Source organism: Callorhinus ursinus, unplaced genomic scaffold (assembly GCF_003265705.2).
Source record: "Callorhinus ursinus isolate GAN/ISIS: 27379988/994484 unplaced genomic scaffold, GSC_fseal_2.0 scaffold62, whole genome shotgun sequence".
In the NCBI taxonomy this organism is placed as follows: domain Eukaryota; kingdom Metazoa; phylum Chordata; class Mammalia; order Carnivora; family Otariidae; genus Callorhinus; species Callorhinus ursinus.
The window spans coordinates 5,006,890-5,022,870 of record NW_027397124.1 but is presented as its reverse complement, the minus strand read 5'-3'; the positions used below and the strand labels follow the sequence as shown (position 1 = coordinate 5,022,870).

Genomic DNA, 15,981 nt, shown 5'->3' with positions numbered 1-15,981 from the left:
AAAAAAAAGAGGGCGCCTGGGTGGCTCAGATGGTTAAGCGTCTGCCTTTGGATCAGGTCATGATCCCAGGGTCCTGGGATCGAGTCCCGCATTGGGCTCCCTGCTCCTTGGGAGCCTGCTTCTCCCTCTGCTTCTCTCTCTCTCTCTCCCTCTCCGTCTCTCATGAATAAATAAATAAAATCTTAAAAAAAAAAAAAAAAAAAAACCATTCACTTTTTTTAAAAAAAAAAAAAAAACCAAAGAAGAAGAGAAAAGCTTGAAAGAAGCCAGAGGAAAAAACACCTGAACTATTATTGAAGAACAAGAGTAAAAAGTACAGCATATTTTTCATCAGAAACCCCATGCAAACAAAGAGTGGGTAAAATACTTAAAAGTGTTGAAAAAGAAAATCACCAACAAAAATTCTGTACCCAAAGAAATTATGCAGCAAAACGAAGCAGAAATAAACACTTTCTTTAACAAGCAAAACTGAGGGAATTCAGCACCACCACACCTGCCCTTAGAAACATGGACATTGTTAAAATGGCATCATTCCCTAAATTGCTCTACAGACTCAAGACAACCTTTATCAGACTCCCAGCCATTGTCATAGTTGTAGAAATTAACAAGGTGATTCTAAAATCCACACAGAATTGCAAAGGAACCAGAATAGACAAAACACTTTTGAAAAAGAATAATAAAGTAGGAGGAATAACACTTTGTGCTTTCAAAACAAGAGTAATCAAGACAGTCTAGGAGAGGCAAAAGGAAGCACATATAAATCAAGGGAGTTGGACAGCCCAGAAATAAACACATGTGTCTATGGTCAACTGATTTTCAACAAAGGTGCCAAGACCATTCAATGAGGGAAAGAAAGAGTCTTCAACAAATAGTCCTGGAACAACTGGATTGCCACATACAAAAAACTTAAGTTGGACCTTTACTTTATACCATACATAAAAATGAACTCAAAATGGATCAAAACTAAATGTAAGAGCTAAAATGGTAAAACTGTTGGGAAAAAATGTAGGACTGAATCTTCCTCACCTCATATTTAGCAATGGGGTCTTAAAAAAGACACCAAAAGCACAAGCAACAAAAGGAAAAAATAGGCAAACTGGACTAAAGGACATTATCAAGAAAAGAAGAAGACAACCTACAGAATGGGAGAAAATATTTGCAAATCATATTTGGTAAGGGACCTATATCTAGACTATATAAAGAACTCTTATAATTCAGTAATAAAAAAAATCAAATAATGGGCAAAGAATCTGAACAGTTATTTCTACAAGGAAAATATACAAATAGTCAATGAACATATGAAACAATATTCAGCATCATTAATCATGAGGGAAATGCAAATCAAAGCCACACTGTGATTCCACTTCACACCCACTAGGATAGCTGTGATCAAAAAGTCAGATACTAACCAGTATTAACAAGGATATGGAAAAACTGGAACCCTCAAACATTGCTGCTGGGAATGTAAAATGATGTAGCCACTTTGGAAAATAGTATGACAGTTCCTCAAACAGTTAAACAAAGAGTTACCCTATCACCTAGCAATTCCACTCCTAGGTATTTACCCAAGAGAAATAAAAACATCTATCTACCCAAAACCTTGTACACAAGGAGCTCCTGGGTGGCTCAGTTAAGCATCTGAGTCTTGATTTCAGCTCAGGTCATGATCTCGAGGTTGTGGGATCCAGCCCCACGTTGCCCCACCCCTGCTTAGCACAGAGTCTGCTTATCCCTCTCCCTTCCCTACCCCTGCTTACAGGTGCACACTCTCTCTAAAATAAAAATATCTTAAAAAAAAAAAACTTGTACACAAGTGTTTACACCAGTATTATTCACAGTAGCAAAAAGGTGGAAACAACCAAAATGCCCAACAAGTGATGGATGGATAAACAATAGATTATTATTCCACCATAAGAAGGAATGAAGTACTGATACATGCTACAACATAATTATAGTACCATTTGTTGAAAAGGCTATCTTTCCTCCAGTAAACTGCTTTTACACTTTTGTCAAAAATCAGTTGGCATAGATCTATCTCTGGGTCTATTTATATGTTCCAGGGATTACGACCTGCTATCTTTGGTGAATTATTATTTAGTCTACTATAATAAAACAATTTTGAATAACAAATTGGGAGGAATCAGTCTACAAATTTTAAGACGTATTATATAGCTACAGTAATTAAGACTGTGTGATATTAGAGGAGGGACAGACACATATATGAATAAAACAGAATAATCAGATATCAGTAGGCAAAAAAAAAAACCTATTTCACATCTTATATAAAAGTTAAACTCAAAATGAATTACAGATTCAAACACAAAATGTAAATCTATAAACTTAGAAAAAAAAAGAAGGAAACATTTAGAATCTTGGCCTACTGTGATGGTTAATTTTATATATCAACTCAGCTGGGCCAGGTGTCTGGTGGAACACTAGTCTGGATGTTTCTGCGAGGGTGTTTTTTGGATGCAAATTAACCTTTAAGTAGGGGACTTTGAGTAAATTAAATTGCTTCCCATAACATGGGTGGGCCTCCTCAAATCAGGTGAAGGCCAGAACAGACCAAAAGGCTAATTTCCCCAAAGCAAGAATAAATTCTGCCAGCAGACAACCTTGGAATTTGAATTTCAATATTGGCTCTTCCCTGGGTTTTCAGCCTACCATCCGCTCTGCAGATCTTGGACTTTTCAATCTCCATAATCACAAGTCAATTCCTAAAAATAAATCTGTCTCTCTATATAATGTATACATGTGTGTATGTGTGTAGATACATACATACACCCTACTGGTGCTCTTTCTCTGGAGACCTGACTAAAACAGCTATGCTGTTAAGAGGACAAGACAAGGTATACACTGGGAGAAAATATTTCCAAACCACGTATCTGACAAATGACTAGTATCTACACTACACAAAGAACTGTCTAAACTCAAGAGTACAAAAACAAACAGTCCAGTTACAAAATGGGCAAAAGGGGGCACCTGGGTGGCTCAGTTAAGCATCGGACTCTTGGTTTCAGCTCAAGTCATGATCTCAGGGTCATGGTATTGAGCTCTGTCTTGGGCTCTGCACTCAGCACGGCATCTGCTTGAGATACTCTCCCTCCCCCTGCCCCTCCCCTTGCTCACACTCTCTAGTAAATAAATCTTAAAAAAAGAAATAGAAAAAAAGAAAATGGACAAAAAACATTTCAATGGAAAGGATCTATTGATGACAAATGAACATATGAAAAGATTTTCAACATCAGCTGTTAGGAAATGCAAATCAAAACACAAGATATTATTACAAACCATCAGAATGGCTTTAAAAAAAAAAAAGGTGCAGAGCAACTGGATCATGGACACTGCTGGTAGGAATATAAATGGTATACCCACTCTGGAAAACAGTTTGGCAGTTCCTTCAAAAAGTTAAACATGCATCTACCATATCATTAGCAATACTCATGGGCACTTATGCCAGACAAATGAAAAGTTATGTTCACCCAAAAACTGTGCAGAAATGTATATATATAGCAGCTTTGCTTTCAATAGCAAGAAACTGGAAACCTAGATGTTCTTCACTGGGTTAATGGTGAGACGAAGTGTGGTACATCCAGACCACAGAAGTCTAGTCAACAACAAAAACAACAAAATACACAATCAACTGGATCAATCTCCAGAGAACTATGCTGAATGGAAAAGCCAATCCCTAAAGGTATATAGCATATGATTCCCTTTATATAACATTCTTGAAATGACAAAATTATGAAGATGGAAAACAAATTAGTGGTGGCCAGGGGTTAAGGAGGGAAAGGCATGGGAGGGAAGAGAGTGTGGCTATAAAAGGGCAACATAAAGGATGCTTGTGGTGACAGAAATGCTCAGTATCTAGAAGCGCCTGGGTGGCTCAGTCGATTAAGCGTCTGCCTTCAGTTCAGGTCACGATCCCAGGGGTCCTGGGATCGAGCCCTGCATTGGGCTCCCTGCTCGGCTGGAAGCCTGCTTCTCCCTCTCCTCCCCACTCGTGCTCTCTTTCGCTATCTCTCTCTCTCTAATAAATAAATAAAATTTTTTAAAAATTAAAAAAAAAAAAGAAACGCTGAGTATCTAGACTGTACAAATGCCAGTATCTTGATTGTGATATCATAGCATAGTCTTCTGGCAATGTAAGTCAGAAAAATGAAAATATCCTAACAGAAACATGAACGAGGAAGGGAGTAGATATTGACTGGAAGGACTCAAGGTTAGTACAGAGGTGTATACATAAGCGCAAATCCATCAAGTCATGCATTTAGGACTACTCCACTGGATTGTATGCAATGCCTCAATAAAAGATTATTTTAAATTGCCATGTATAATTAATCTTATTCACTGTGATGATGACACTGACTGTATAAATGTTCTCAACTGTCTGTAAATTTATTAACAATGAGTACCTTTTAGCAGAAGCAGTTTAGGTATAATGCTGGAGCCAGAAGCCCTACTAGAATAGGTCAAGGAGTGAGTAGAAAATGATGAAATGTAGAGAAGCAAATATATACAACTCTTTCCAGAGGTTGCCAGTAAAGGGAAAGGGTGATAAAGTGATACTCAGAGGGGAAGGTATTGTTGAAAAGCTTTACTAAAATGGGAAAAACATGAGCAGATTTAAATGATAAGGGAGAAAACATGGTAAATAATCACTCTAAAGCCATATGAGCACAATGCTGCATAATCTTTAGCAAAAGGTTTGTGAAAAATGGGGGAAAGCAGATCTGAAGAGACTGCCCTTGGATAAGAGAGGCAATGCTTGCACTGTACAAGATAAGGGAAAGGGAACTGCTGACACAGGTGTACTTACAGATTTGATGGGGGAAATAATAAATAACAACAGAAACTACAACAGCTCTCTTTGTAAGTACTGAATACTTACTACGCTAGCCAGCCCCAAGATGGCCCCCAACGATCCTCCTCTCCTGACATTCGTATCCCTATGCTGTCTCCTCCCACACAGAATACAGCTGAAATGTGTAACCAATAGGAAACGACAGTGTGTGACTTCCAAGACTCTGGCTTTTAAAAGACAATGCCTTGTTCCATCTTGGACTGCTCCCTCTGAGAGAAAGCTGGTCTACATCATTCAAGCATCATTTTTCAGGAGGCACAACTAGCTCCCTGCCAGTGAGCCATCTCAGAAGCAGGTTCCCAGCACCAGCCAAGCCTTCATAAGACTATAACCTCATGAGACCCTAAATCTTTAAAACCACTCAATTAACCTGCTTCCGAGTTACTGAACACAGAAACTGAGATGTTTACTGTTTTAAGCCACTAGACTTAAGAGTAATTTATCAAGTAGCAACAGACACATAATGCATTTATGCATAAGGCATAGCTCTAAGTATATTAGATATAGTAACCCACTTAATCCTCAACAACCCTGTGATCCCCACCTTAAAATGAAGAAGCTGAGACACACAGAGGTTAAGTACTTTGCCCCAATTATGGCACAGCTGGTAAGTGGTATGGAACCAGATCCAAATCTAAAGCCAGCACTATCAACTGCTGTGCAGTACATCCTCCCCAAAGCCAGAGTTTCCATCCCAAAGCTTTTATTTAGGCTGTGAAATAGAAGGCAAGGTTATCTGAGATAAGAGAGCAGGAAAAAACAGGTGAATGAGAGAAAACTGGAAAAAGTGAAAAAGTTTTAAAACACTTGCTGTGACAAAGTTAGGAAAAGGACCTGCTAGAGAGATCTAACAGGATTTCCAGTGTTAAGGGCTCAGGAGAGGTTAGGAGCCATGAAGTTCCATGCAGTGAATTTAAGATGAGCATGATGAAGAGAACCCAGGACTGCTAGTGTACCTAAATATAAAATGTAACCTGAAATGTGCAATAACAGTGGTGGTTACCGATAACAGAAAACACATCTTTCCCAGGTCCCGCTAGTTCAATAAGGAGCATGAACAGAAAAATTCCAGAAAACATTACATATCCTATGTCAAAGTATCACATAAAGACTAAAAAAACAGAAGCCTGCTAAGACACATGATGGTAAACTGATAGTGCTACTTCATAGAACTGCCTCGATCTCAAACATCAGAAGTTTCTCTAGAGAATCTTTCCTTTTCCTTATTTTCATTCAAAATGTCACAAGAAAAATTAAAAGCTACAGGAAGAACAAACTGGTTCAATCACACTCAGACCACATCGAAGAGCAGCCTCACAAATACTGACTTAACTTGATGAATAAATCTTATAAAAGAACTTTAGGCCAAAAATTTATCAATTTTCAATTTCACTTAAAATCAGACTTATCCAAATACATTCAAGTTCAATTTCCTGCATTTGCTTTTAAAATTATTCCACCTGACTTGACAAACTGGTATAAACTAATCTCAAAATAAAGTTAGGTAAGGGGGGGATCAAACCGTGGACACAAAATTTTTTTCAGGCTAATGTTCCAGTCAAGCAAGTGTATATATTTAGACACTTAAGACACAAAAGTGCAAGAATGACGGTAAAGATTTGTGAGCTCTGTATTTTTTTTAAATATTCAAGGTTAATAAACCAGTTTCAAAGAACAAGTAGCTAACATTCCAGGGATATCTTTCCTCATATGCCATTACCTGAAAACTTACCGGAAACCAGTCAAAATGAGTACAGTTAGAAAACAGACTTTGTCTAGTAAAAGAAGTATCATCACTGGGTAAGTTAAGTAAATCCTTCCTACCCTATGCAGGATAAATAGAGAGGAAAAAAGAAAAGAAAAGAAACCATAAGGTCAGCCTTTATGAACTCCACAAGTTATTACACTATTCTCCATCTCATTAAATCAGGATAGAACCCGTGTATTCTAAAAACAAACAATTCCTAACTCCTACAAAGATTTTAAGTAAAATCTGTAGCATTTTTGTTATGGTAGTGGTAAGTGTTCCATCATTCTACTTTTCATCTTACCCTTATCTGTTCAGTGGAGCTGCTGCTAAGTTCATCGCCAGACTCAGAATCCTGATGTACTCTTTCCGAGCCTTCTCCTGCTGAATCACAAGACTGTTCCTGGGAGAAGCTAGTTTTCTCTACATCCAAGAACTCCGGGCCAGGAAAATGACCAAATAAGCGCGTCCTATTCTGGCCAGAAACTTTAGGAGAATGTGAGTCACTGTTAAACTTTCCGTTATTATGGGTCAAGTCCAGGCTTAGGTTCACAGTCTGACCTGGATTATAGTTGGGTCCAAAATTCTGATTTGCATCACGAATGAGACCTGTTCCTTGAACAGACGATGATAGCTTTCCAAAACTTGAAAGCTCAGGCAATTTGTTCACATTTTCTGTTGACCTCTGAAGATGGAGACTCTGTATCATTTTCATAGAATTATTTGGCAGTCCAACTGCTTGTTTAACAGGCGGCATGAGAGCTTTGCGGGTGACCTCCTTAACATACTGGGCTGGCACATAGAATGCCTTGGAGTTCTCATCTGGTTTGACTTGCCACCAGTCATCATTGGTCTTTTTCACCAAGATGTATCGTTCCCCTTGTTTTATCACAATCTTTCTGTCCTTGGCTTCATATTCATAATCATATTCCACTTCAATATACACTTGTCCTGGAATAATCTTCCCACTTCTGTCAGCCATTTTTATTCAGCAATGTTCACCTCTCAAACAGGATGGTATGCCACATTATGGCTTTACCGCTTGTTGTATTAACAGAGCTATTTTTATTTAAGTGGAGGAAAAGAATGAAGAAACTGTTAACACAGCCTGGATTTTTAAGATTTATTCACAAGCATCATATAACACAGGCACTTAAAGAATATTACCTTCAAATCTCAAACCCCAGAAAGTAAACATGTGTCTAATATCATATGTATTGTCCTATATTAAAAACACTCACTCTAACTGTAATCTATATTTTCTAGTCATTTATGAACAAAACCAAACGAATTACTGGAACAGTAAATACCCTACCAGCCAGACAGAAAATATCCAGAAAATAAGAGGTGAGAACTTTCCTTCTTTTCATAACTACCTCAAACCTCCTTCACTTTCTTAGGCTAATAACAAATACGTATTAGGCACTTACCAAGGGCCAGGTGCTGAGCTAGGTTCGCTTAGCTAAGGTATTCTTTGAAGGTGAAGCTGAATTTCAATAACCCTGTACCCTTTATTTTCTAAAACGGTCAAGGGTATTAATGAGCTTAAAAAAAATTATCCAATTATACAAGTTTCCTTTCCTAACATAAGCAGATGAAAAGGACAGCACTGTTACTGTTAGGCAAAGTATGCACACAAAGAAAACTCCTAGCTTACTGTTCCCTCTTGTGTCTACCTCAGGAGGGCCACAATTCTTGTCAGACTGAATCCCACAAATGCAAATATATTAACCAGTCTTTTTATCTGTATATGTTAAAAATTCTCACCCCCTCCACCAAAGTCTATTATAGAAATATCTCTAAACTGGCCTGAGAAATCTAGGGATTCATTTTTGTTTCTCTACCAATTCCAAAATAGTTTAGTACCTCAGAGAACACGGTACTCAAGCTTCAAAGTGATCACAGCCTCTCGGTACTGCTAAACTCAAGTCAAGCCCCAACCATGAATGTGTTGTGCTGAATTGTGTTTCCCAAAAAAGGATGTTTAAGTCCTAACCTCAGGACCTGTGAATGTGACCTAATTTGGAAATAGGATCTTTGCAGATGTAATCACTTTAAGTGAGGTCATACGTGATTAGAGTGGGACCAAAATCCAATGACTGGTGTTTTTATAAAGAGGGGGGATTGGAGGCAGGAAGAAGAGACCCAGAGAGGGAAGAAGGCTACGTGAAGGCAGAGGCAGAAACTGGAGTGAAGGAGCTGTGAGCGAGGAAGCCCACGGACTGCCAGCAGCTACCACAAGCTAGGAGGAGGCAAAGGAGGATTCTTTCCTAAAGCCTTCATAGAGGGAGCACAGCTCTGCCAATGCCTTTATTTTGGACATCTAACCTCCAGAACTGGGACAGAATAAGTTCCTATTGTTTTAAGCCACCCAGTGTGTGGCACTTTGCTACAGCAGCCCTAGGAAACTAATATTCAGCCCAAAGCTCAAGGGTCCCCAGGCAAACCTAAGCAATTCTGAATACTGAGATGTACCAGAAACGTGTAAATGCAAGGTCCCATGACAACCTACCAATCTTCTTCAGCATCCAACTGCTGGGTATCATGTTACTGGGTGCTATATGTGCAGCTGACAATCATTCTCCTGAAGACAATTTTCTTCTCTGTAACAGACAAAGCCCATAAGCCCAGGTGATAAATAAATCAGTCATCCAATTTCAGTAACAGAAATTTACTTTCTAGAGAAACTATGTGGATAACAAATTTAATATAGTAATGTTTCAAAAAAGAAAAGAAAAAAACTTACCTTAAAAGAAATAAATATCCACTATTACATTTAAACCTATAAAAAAAAATAAAGTTCATTAACGTTAAGCAGGATTGCTTTAAGAAGGCTAATAATATAACGTTGCTCATGTTTTAGAAGAGCTATAATGGGTTGCTCACATTTTTATAACTGCCACGTTATGTATCACAATTGTGTTGTACCACCCTCCAAAGTGTACAAAAACAAGGTATGCTTCCACACGGCCCCTTCCTACTTCACTTCCACATAATTTCAACTTTTCTGCCCTTTATTTTTTATCCTAACAGATTTTTTTTTAATTTCTAATAATATAAGAAACAACTTTTGTAAAATTGTTAAAATGACAGAACAGGTTTTCAAGTTTATGGTATGGAGTGGACAGAGAGAATGAAAACAAAGACTAAAAGCTACTGGGAGTCCTAAGATACTTCCCCACAGACTACTTACGAACTATAAATAGAGAAATATACCTTTATATAAGAGAAATCCAGCAGTCATGAGCTTAGCCAAGTGATCAAACTTAATTACACCAACAGTGGGACAACCTTAATGATAAATGCCTCCTAATGTGATGTACACAATGTTACCTAAGTTGTATTCTTGTCAAAAACATGTTAAATCTAAGCTATTAGAAAACAATTCCAAAGTGTAAGACATCCTATTAGATAACAGACCTGAACTCTTCAAAAAATTCAATTTTATAAAAAATGAAGAAGGGAGGAAGATTCTTCTACATTAAAGGAGACTACTGAAACACAGAAACCAAATCCACTTAGTGTTCTAACAGGTACCTAAAACTTACCATATCCAAAATCTACTTCCTTTCTTTATCCCACCCCAGCCCTGCCAAGTCTGCATGGTCTCTCCCGTAGCGGTAAATAGAGAATATAACCTTCCAAATGTTCAGCCTTTACTTTCATTTCCAGGACATTAGTCACTATGTGCTTTAATCCTTTCACCTACATAAAAGTTTTTCACTACAACTTTTCAAAAGCCCACACTGAAGTACTTAGCCTCAGGTGATCTTTTTTTTCTTTTTCTTTCCAGGAAATAATAAAATAACTTAAGCAACATCTCTGAGTTCAGATGTACTATAACTAGTCAGATATTTAGCCACAGGAATGGAGAAAAGGAAAGTATGAAGAGTAACAAAAAAAACTGGACATCACGCTAGTAGCAGGGAGGCTGAGCAGTGGGGAGCAACGACAGCTTAAAAGCCAGTCCGAGTTTAGCCCCTTTCACTGCCAGGCTTTGACTACACCTTGCCCAGTGACCACGAAGATAAGTACGAAGGAGGAGTCAGGGAGAAAGACAAGTCAATTCACCATGTTCGCCATGAGACACGCAATCTAAGCTTTAAAGAAAATGAGATTGGAAGGACAAGGAGTTGGGGAAGAAGTCAAAAACCTCTATACATAAAAGCTAGTTGGATATCAAGGCAAGCAACATGAACAAGAGTAGACACAATGGGATAAGAATAGGAGAACTGGAGCCGAGATCGTTTTCTAGTTATAATACTGGGGTAGTGAGATGGGGAATGAAACTGGGAAGTTCCTAAGAGAGACTAATAAATTATAAACTTCCAGGAAGTCACATAGCAGGAATTATGTATCACAACCCAAGGTCTGGCAAAAGTTACATAAAATAAAAAAGAGAAAAGCCTTATTATAAACTATGGATTCAAAGAAAATTAAAACAATTGTGGGGTAGCTCTAAAAACTCAGAACTAAGTGAAAATTATCTGCAAATGTGTAAGTTATGTTGCCTAATTTTATTTAAAAACAGAAGTTATATTAAAAAAACAATTACCTTTTTTAATTTTTCATTTGCTTGTTTCTTTCTCTGTTTTCTAAACTTGTGAATTCTTCTCTTCCAATTAGGTTAACACTGTTTATCCTACTATCTTATCCTCTCAAGTATTTTGGTTAGAATCTTACTCATCCAACTATATGCCCTCTGAAGGCAACTCTCCTCCTGTTGAAATACATTCTGTACTCATCACCACACTCCTCCATCCATATTCATCACGAGTACACTTACAACTAATTACCCAACCAACAATACATATAAAGTTTTTGCACATCTACTGCCCAGTACCAACCACTGCTTTACTCGGCAGTTTCAAAAATACCCACATAGGCTTTCCATGCCTCTTACCAGTCTTCTTCCTCATGTTTCAACAAGAACAGATATACATACAGATACACACACAGTTGCTTATATCTTTTACTTCTCTTCCCCGTCAGATTCAGAACTTCCTATGAGGCTATTTTAAAATTTAATAGCCTCCTCCTTTGTCTGCCATTTTTTCTCATTTTCTTTCCTATCAAAAATTACACACTTCAGCACTTGTTATCTCCCTCCCCCAGGACATCTGTTTTAATCAAGTACATCTCTCAGCATGGTATCTTTACTAGGTATATCAAAAAAGTAAACAAGGAAACACAATCTTAAGAGACATATAGTAAATGCATCCATAATTAATAAGTCTACAATTTTTTTGATATGAATCTACACGTTAAGCTTAATACACAGATATACAACCAATTTAGCAATTCTAGTGCCAAAAGCAACAAGATATTAATATAGCCTCACACACATATTAACCAACTTAAAAATACAATTTAAGCCATTATTCTCAATGTGAAGTTCTCCAAGAAGTTTTAAAAGTACTTGCTTAAAATGAAGAATCCCTAAACAGGTCTCTACTAAAGAAATCAATTAGGGGCGCCTGGGTGGCTCAGTCGTTAAGCATCTGCCTTCGGCTCAGGTCATGATCCCAGGGTCCTGGGATCGGGCCCCGCAGCGGGCTCCCTGTTCAGCGGGAAGCCTGCTTCTCCCTCTCCCACTCCCCCAGCTTGTGTTCCCTCTCTCACTGTATCTCTCTCTGTCAAATAAATAAAATAAAATAAAGAAATCCATTAAACTTAAGGAGGACAACAAATAGTTAAGAACAATTCCAGTATTAAGTTTCAGAATAAGAAATTATACCAAATAATTTTGTAAACTGTATACTTGTTCAACAAAAAATCATAGGCCCCTAGTGAGCACTTAGTTTTTCATAATGCATGATCCTTATTTTCCAAGAATAAAAAAGTATAGAATATAAGACATTTCTTTAAGTCTAAAGAAGAGAAGGAAAATAGTGATTGATATTATCAACTATTCTAGCCATAAAGAAATAACAAAATGGGGACAGCAGAGGGATAACAGGAAATAATTGGGTAACTGGAAAGCAGGAGAGAACATAGTCAAACATAAACTAGTAAAGGAAATTCAAACCCAAGATTTAAATCTGAAACAAAAATGAGGAAACAACAAAAGAAGCATTTGGGGAAGCAAGCATATTTTACTAAAAATGTGACATTTGCATGGGGTATTTTAGGGCAATTCATGCCATGAAGTCTTAGTCAGAAATAAGGGTGGACATAATGACTTTTTCTTGGATTGTTACAAGAATGGAGAAAATACTCCAATTTAAAAGAAGAAATATGACCTTGGGTTTGACAATGAGTTTTAAGATATACCACCAAATACACAACCCATAAAAAAAATTAGGACTTTATTAAAATTAAAAACTTCTGCTTTGTGAAAGACACTAAGAGAATAAAAATGTCAACCACACACACAAAAAAAATATTTTCAAAGCACATACCTGATTAAGGACTTGTATACCAAATATACAAAGAACTCTTAAAAGTCAACAAAAAGAACCCAGTATGGAATGGGTTCTGAATGGAATGGAAATGGGAAAAGGATCTGAAAAAGATATCATGAAAGAAAACATACAGATGGCAAATAAGCACATGAAAAGGTGCTCAACATTATGTCATTAGGGAATTACAAATTAAAACAAGACACACAGCACATACCTATTATAATGGCTACAATCCAAAAAACTGACAACACCAAGGGCAAATGAGGATGTAGAGCAACAGAACTTTCATTCATTGCCAGTAGGAATGCAAAAGGGTTCAGCCACTTTGAAGACAATTGAGCAATTTCTTACAAAGGTAAACATGGTCTTGCCACCCGATCTAGCAATCACACTCCAAGGTATTTACCCAAATAAGCTGAAAACTTATGTCCACAAAAGGCCCTGCATGCAAATGTTTACAGCAGTTTTATTTATAACTGCCAAAAACTGGAAGTACCCAAGATGTCCTTCAATAGGAGAAAGGATAAACAGTGAGACATCCAAACAATGGAATATTATGCAGCAATAAAAATAAAGCATCAAGCTAAGAAAAGACACAAATTAATCTTAGATGTATTTTGCAAAGTGAAAGAGACCAGTCTGAAAATGCTACATACTGAATGACTTCAAGCGCATCACATTCTGGGGAAGTCAAAACCATAGAAACAGTGGTTGCCAGGAACGGGAGGACGGGAGGGAGGGTTCCATAGGTGAAGCACAGGAGATTCTCTTAGGTCAATAAAACTATTTTGTATGATCCTATAAAGGTGGATATATGACACTGCACACTTGTCAAAACCCATTAATCTTTACAACACAAAGCATGAAATTTCATGTACCCAAATTTTAAAAAAAATCATTCAGGAGGTTGGGGGAATCACAGGATTTCCCAAGAAAGCAGATAAGACAAGATAGTCTAACAATATGACCAATAAGGGGCGCCTGGGTGGCTCAGTTGGTTAAGCGACTGCCTTCGGCTCAGGTCATGATCCTGGAGTCCCGGGATCGAGTCCCACATCGGGCTCCCTGCTCAGCAGGGAGTCTGCTTCTCCCTCTGACCCTCTTCCCTCTCGTGCTCTCGATCTCTCATTCTCTCTCTCCCTAATAAATAAACTAAAAAAAAAAAAAAAAACAATATGACAAATATACGGAACCTCTGAAAGAGGATGCTGACCTAACTCATCTTGGAAATAAGTGAGGTCTGTAAGAATATAGGCAAAGAAACTACACATAAGTACTGTATTCTAAGCTGATAAAAACATTTCTCATGGGGGTACAAGTCAAAAATCCTGATACTGCCATATATGTATACTAGAATTAAATAATTGATTAAATGGAATGTGGATGATGGGAGCCAGGTTTTTCAATTACTGAGTGGGAATTTATAATCCTGCGGAAAACATTAGAATGATCCATGGATTAGATTTGAAGACATCAATATGAACTCATTTTTAGCTTACTACAGATAAAATTACATAAAGGTGATTTCATAAAAAATTATTACAGCTATACATCTATATATTGCTTAGTATACACATGCATATTTCCCTGTCAGTAAAAATGACAGCCTAGCATCAACAAGTATACCTAGCACCCAGATACGGTTTCTAACACCATTCTCCAAATAAAGGATTCGAGGCTCTTTGGAGAAATGGCTGATCCAAGGACTGGGGCAGAAAATACACAAGATGAGCCCAGAGCATCTTATAGTGCCATATTGACCTTTCCCCCTCTGGATGTTAAGGACTAGATTTAAATCCAAATTAAAAGTGATATCATGCATATTTCATATTCATATTAAAATATCTTACATTATGCTGACATGTTTGAGTAATTTAAATAAACTCATGTTTCTTTAGTTACTTTTACACACTGCATTTATGGAGAATCTGTCCCTGTTTTTCTCATCAAAACATGAGTTACAATTATTTAAGGGGTAGCAGGATTCTTTACTATCAGTGGTTGTTATATTTTCAAAATCATTCTAAAATAATCTCTTATATGTGGAGAGTAAATACCGATCCAGCTGATATATGACAGCAGAAAGTGAGGAGCCTACTGTATTAAAAATTTCACACACTCAGTACTTTAGTAAAGCACCCTGATCAACCCCTTTCAGACCAAAAGGATTAAAGATTAAACTGGAATTTAATCCCTTCAGGTCCATTTGCACACACTAAGAGTTTTAATGTGATGGTGTAGGATACCAGGAAGATAGCCTATAAGGTAAAAACAAAAAACAAGACAAAAAACAAAAACAAAAAAACCCTCAGAACTAGTAAAAAATCTAAGAAACAAAAACTTTTTCTTGAGCCAGTAATTTCCTTTCCCTTCAGATTCTCCTATTTCATAAGCTATCTACATTGATAATGGCTCCATGTTAACCTTTAAAACCACCCTTCTTTGATGATCAATTCTGCTTCCATATTTTTCAGTTTTTTCTCTTCAAATTGCATTCCAATCAATGGATTCTTCTTCTATACCCTCAACACCTGAGCCCCATTTTTTAAATTTCTTACTAAGAACTTTCTAAAATGATCATTTTTAATTTAAAAAAAAAAGGCGCCTGTGTGGCTTAGTCAGGTAAGAGTTAAGCATCTGCCTCCAGCTCTGCTCATGATTGGGACTGAGCCCCACATGGGGCTCCCTGCTCAACGGGGAGCCTGCTTCTCCCTCTGCCCCTTGCTCCCTTTGCTTGTGCTCTCTTTCTCCCTACTGAATAAATAAATCTTCAGGGGAAAAAAAAAAAAAAAAGAAATTAACTTTTTTTACAGTTCACAAAAATTTGATCTTGCCTCTGTGGCATTTTCACCTGCCCACCCTGTAGTAAGAACATCTTGATTTTCCTTTGGGGAAACACCCATGGTCATGGTCTCAGTTCATACCATCATATAAGTTGTCATATATTAACCACAAAATCATAACCT

The 15,981-nt window shown here is 37.4% G+C and overlaps 1 protein-coding gene across 6 annotated transcripts in view; it reads right to left on the bottom strand.

Moving 5' to 3' along the window:
- Positions 1–15,981, bottom strand: part of ARHGAP12 (Rho GTPase activating protein 12) — a 115,875-nt gene that overhangs the window by 90,426 nt on the left and 9,468 nt on the right. For 4 of the 6 annotated variants that reach the window (XM_025885786.2, XM_025885787.2, XM_025885788.2 and 1 more), the window contains exons 2-4: positions 9,358–9,393; positions 9,124–9,214; positions 6,916–7,670 (exon numbers count right to left, since the gene is read on the bottom strand). In XM_025885786.2, the coding sequence (XP_025741571.1) occupies positions 6,916–7,593 (678 nt within the window). In that variant the 5' untranslated portion in view covers positions 7,594–7,670; positions 9,124–9,214; positions 9,358–9,393. Of the gene's footprint in view, positions 1–6,915; positions 7,671–9,123; positions 9,215–9,357; positions 9,394–15,981 lie in introns of those variants that run through there. The other 2 variants (XM_025885790.2, XM_025885791.2) reach the window with 1 other exon arrangement.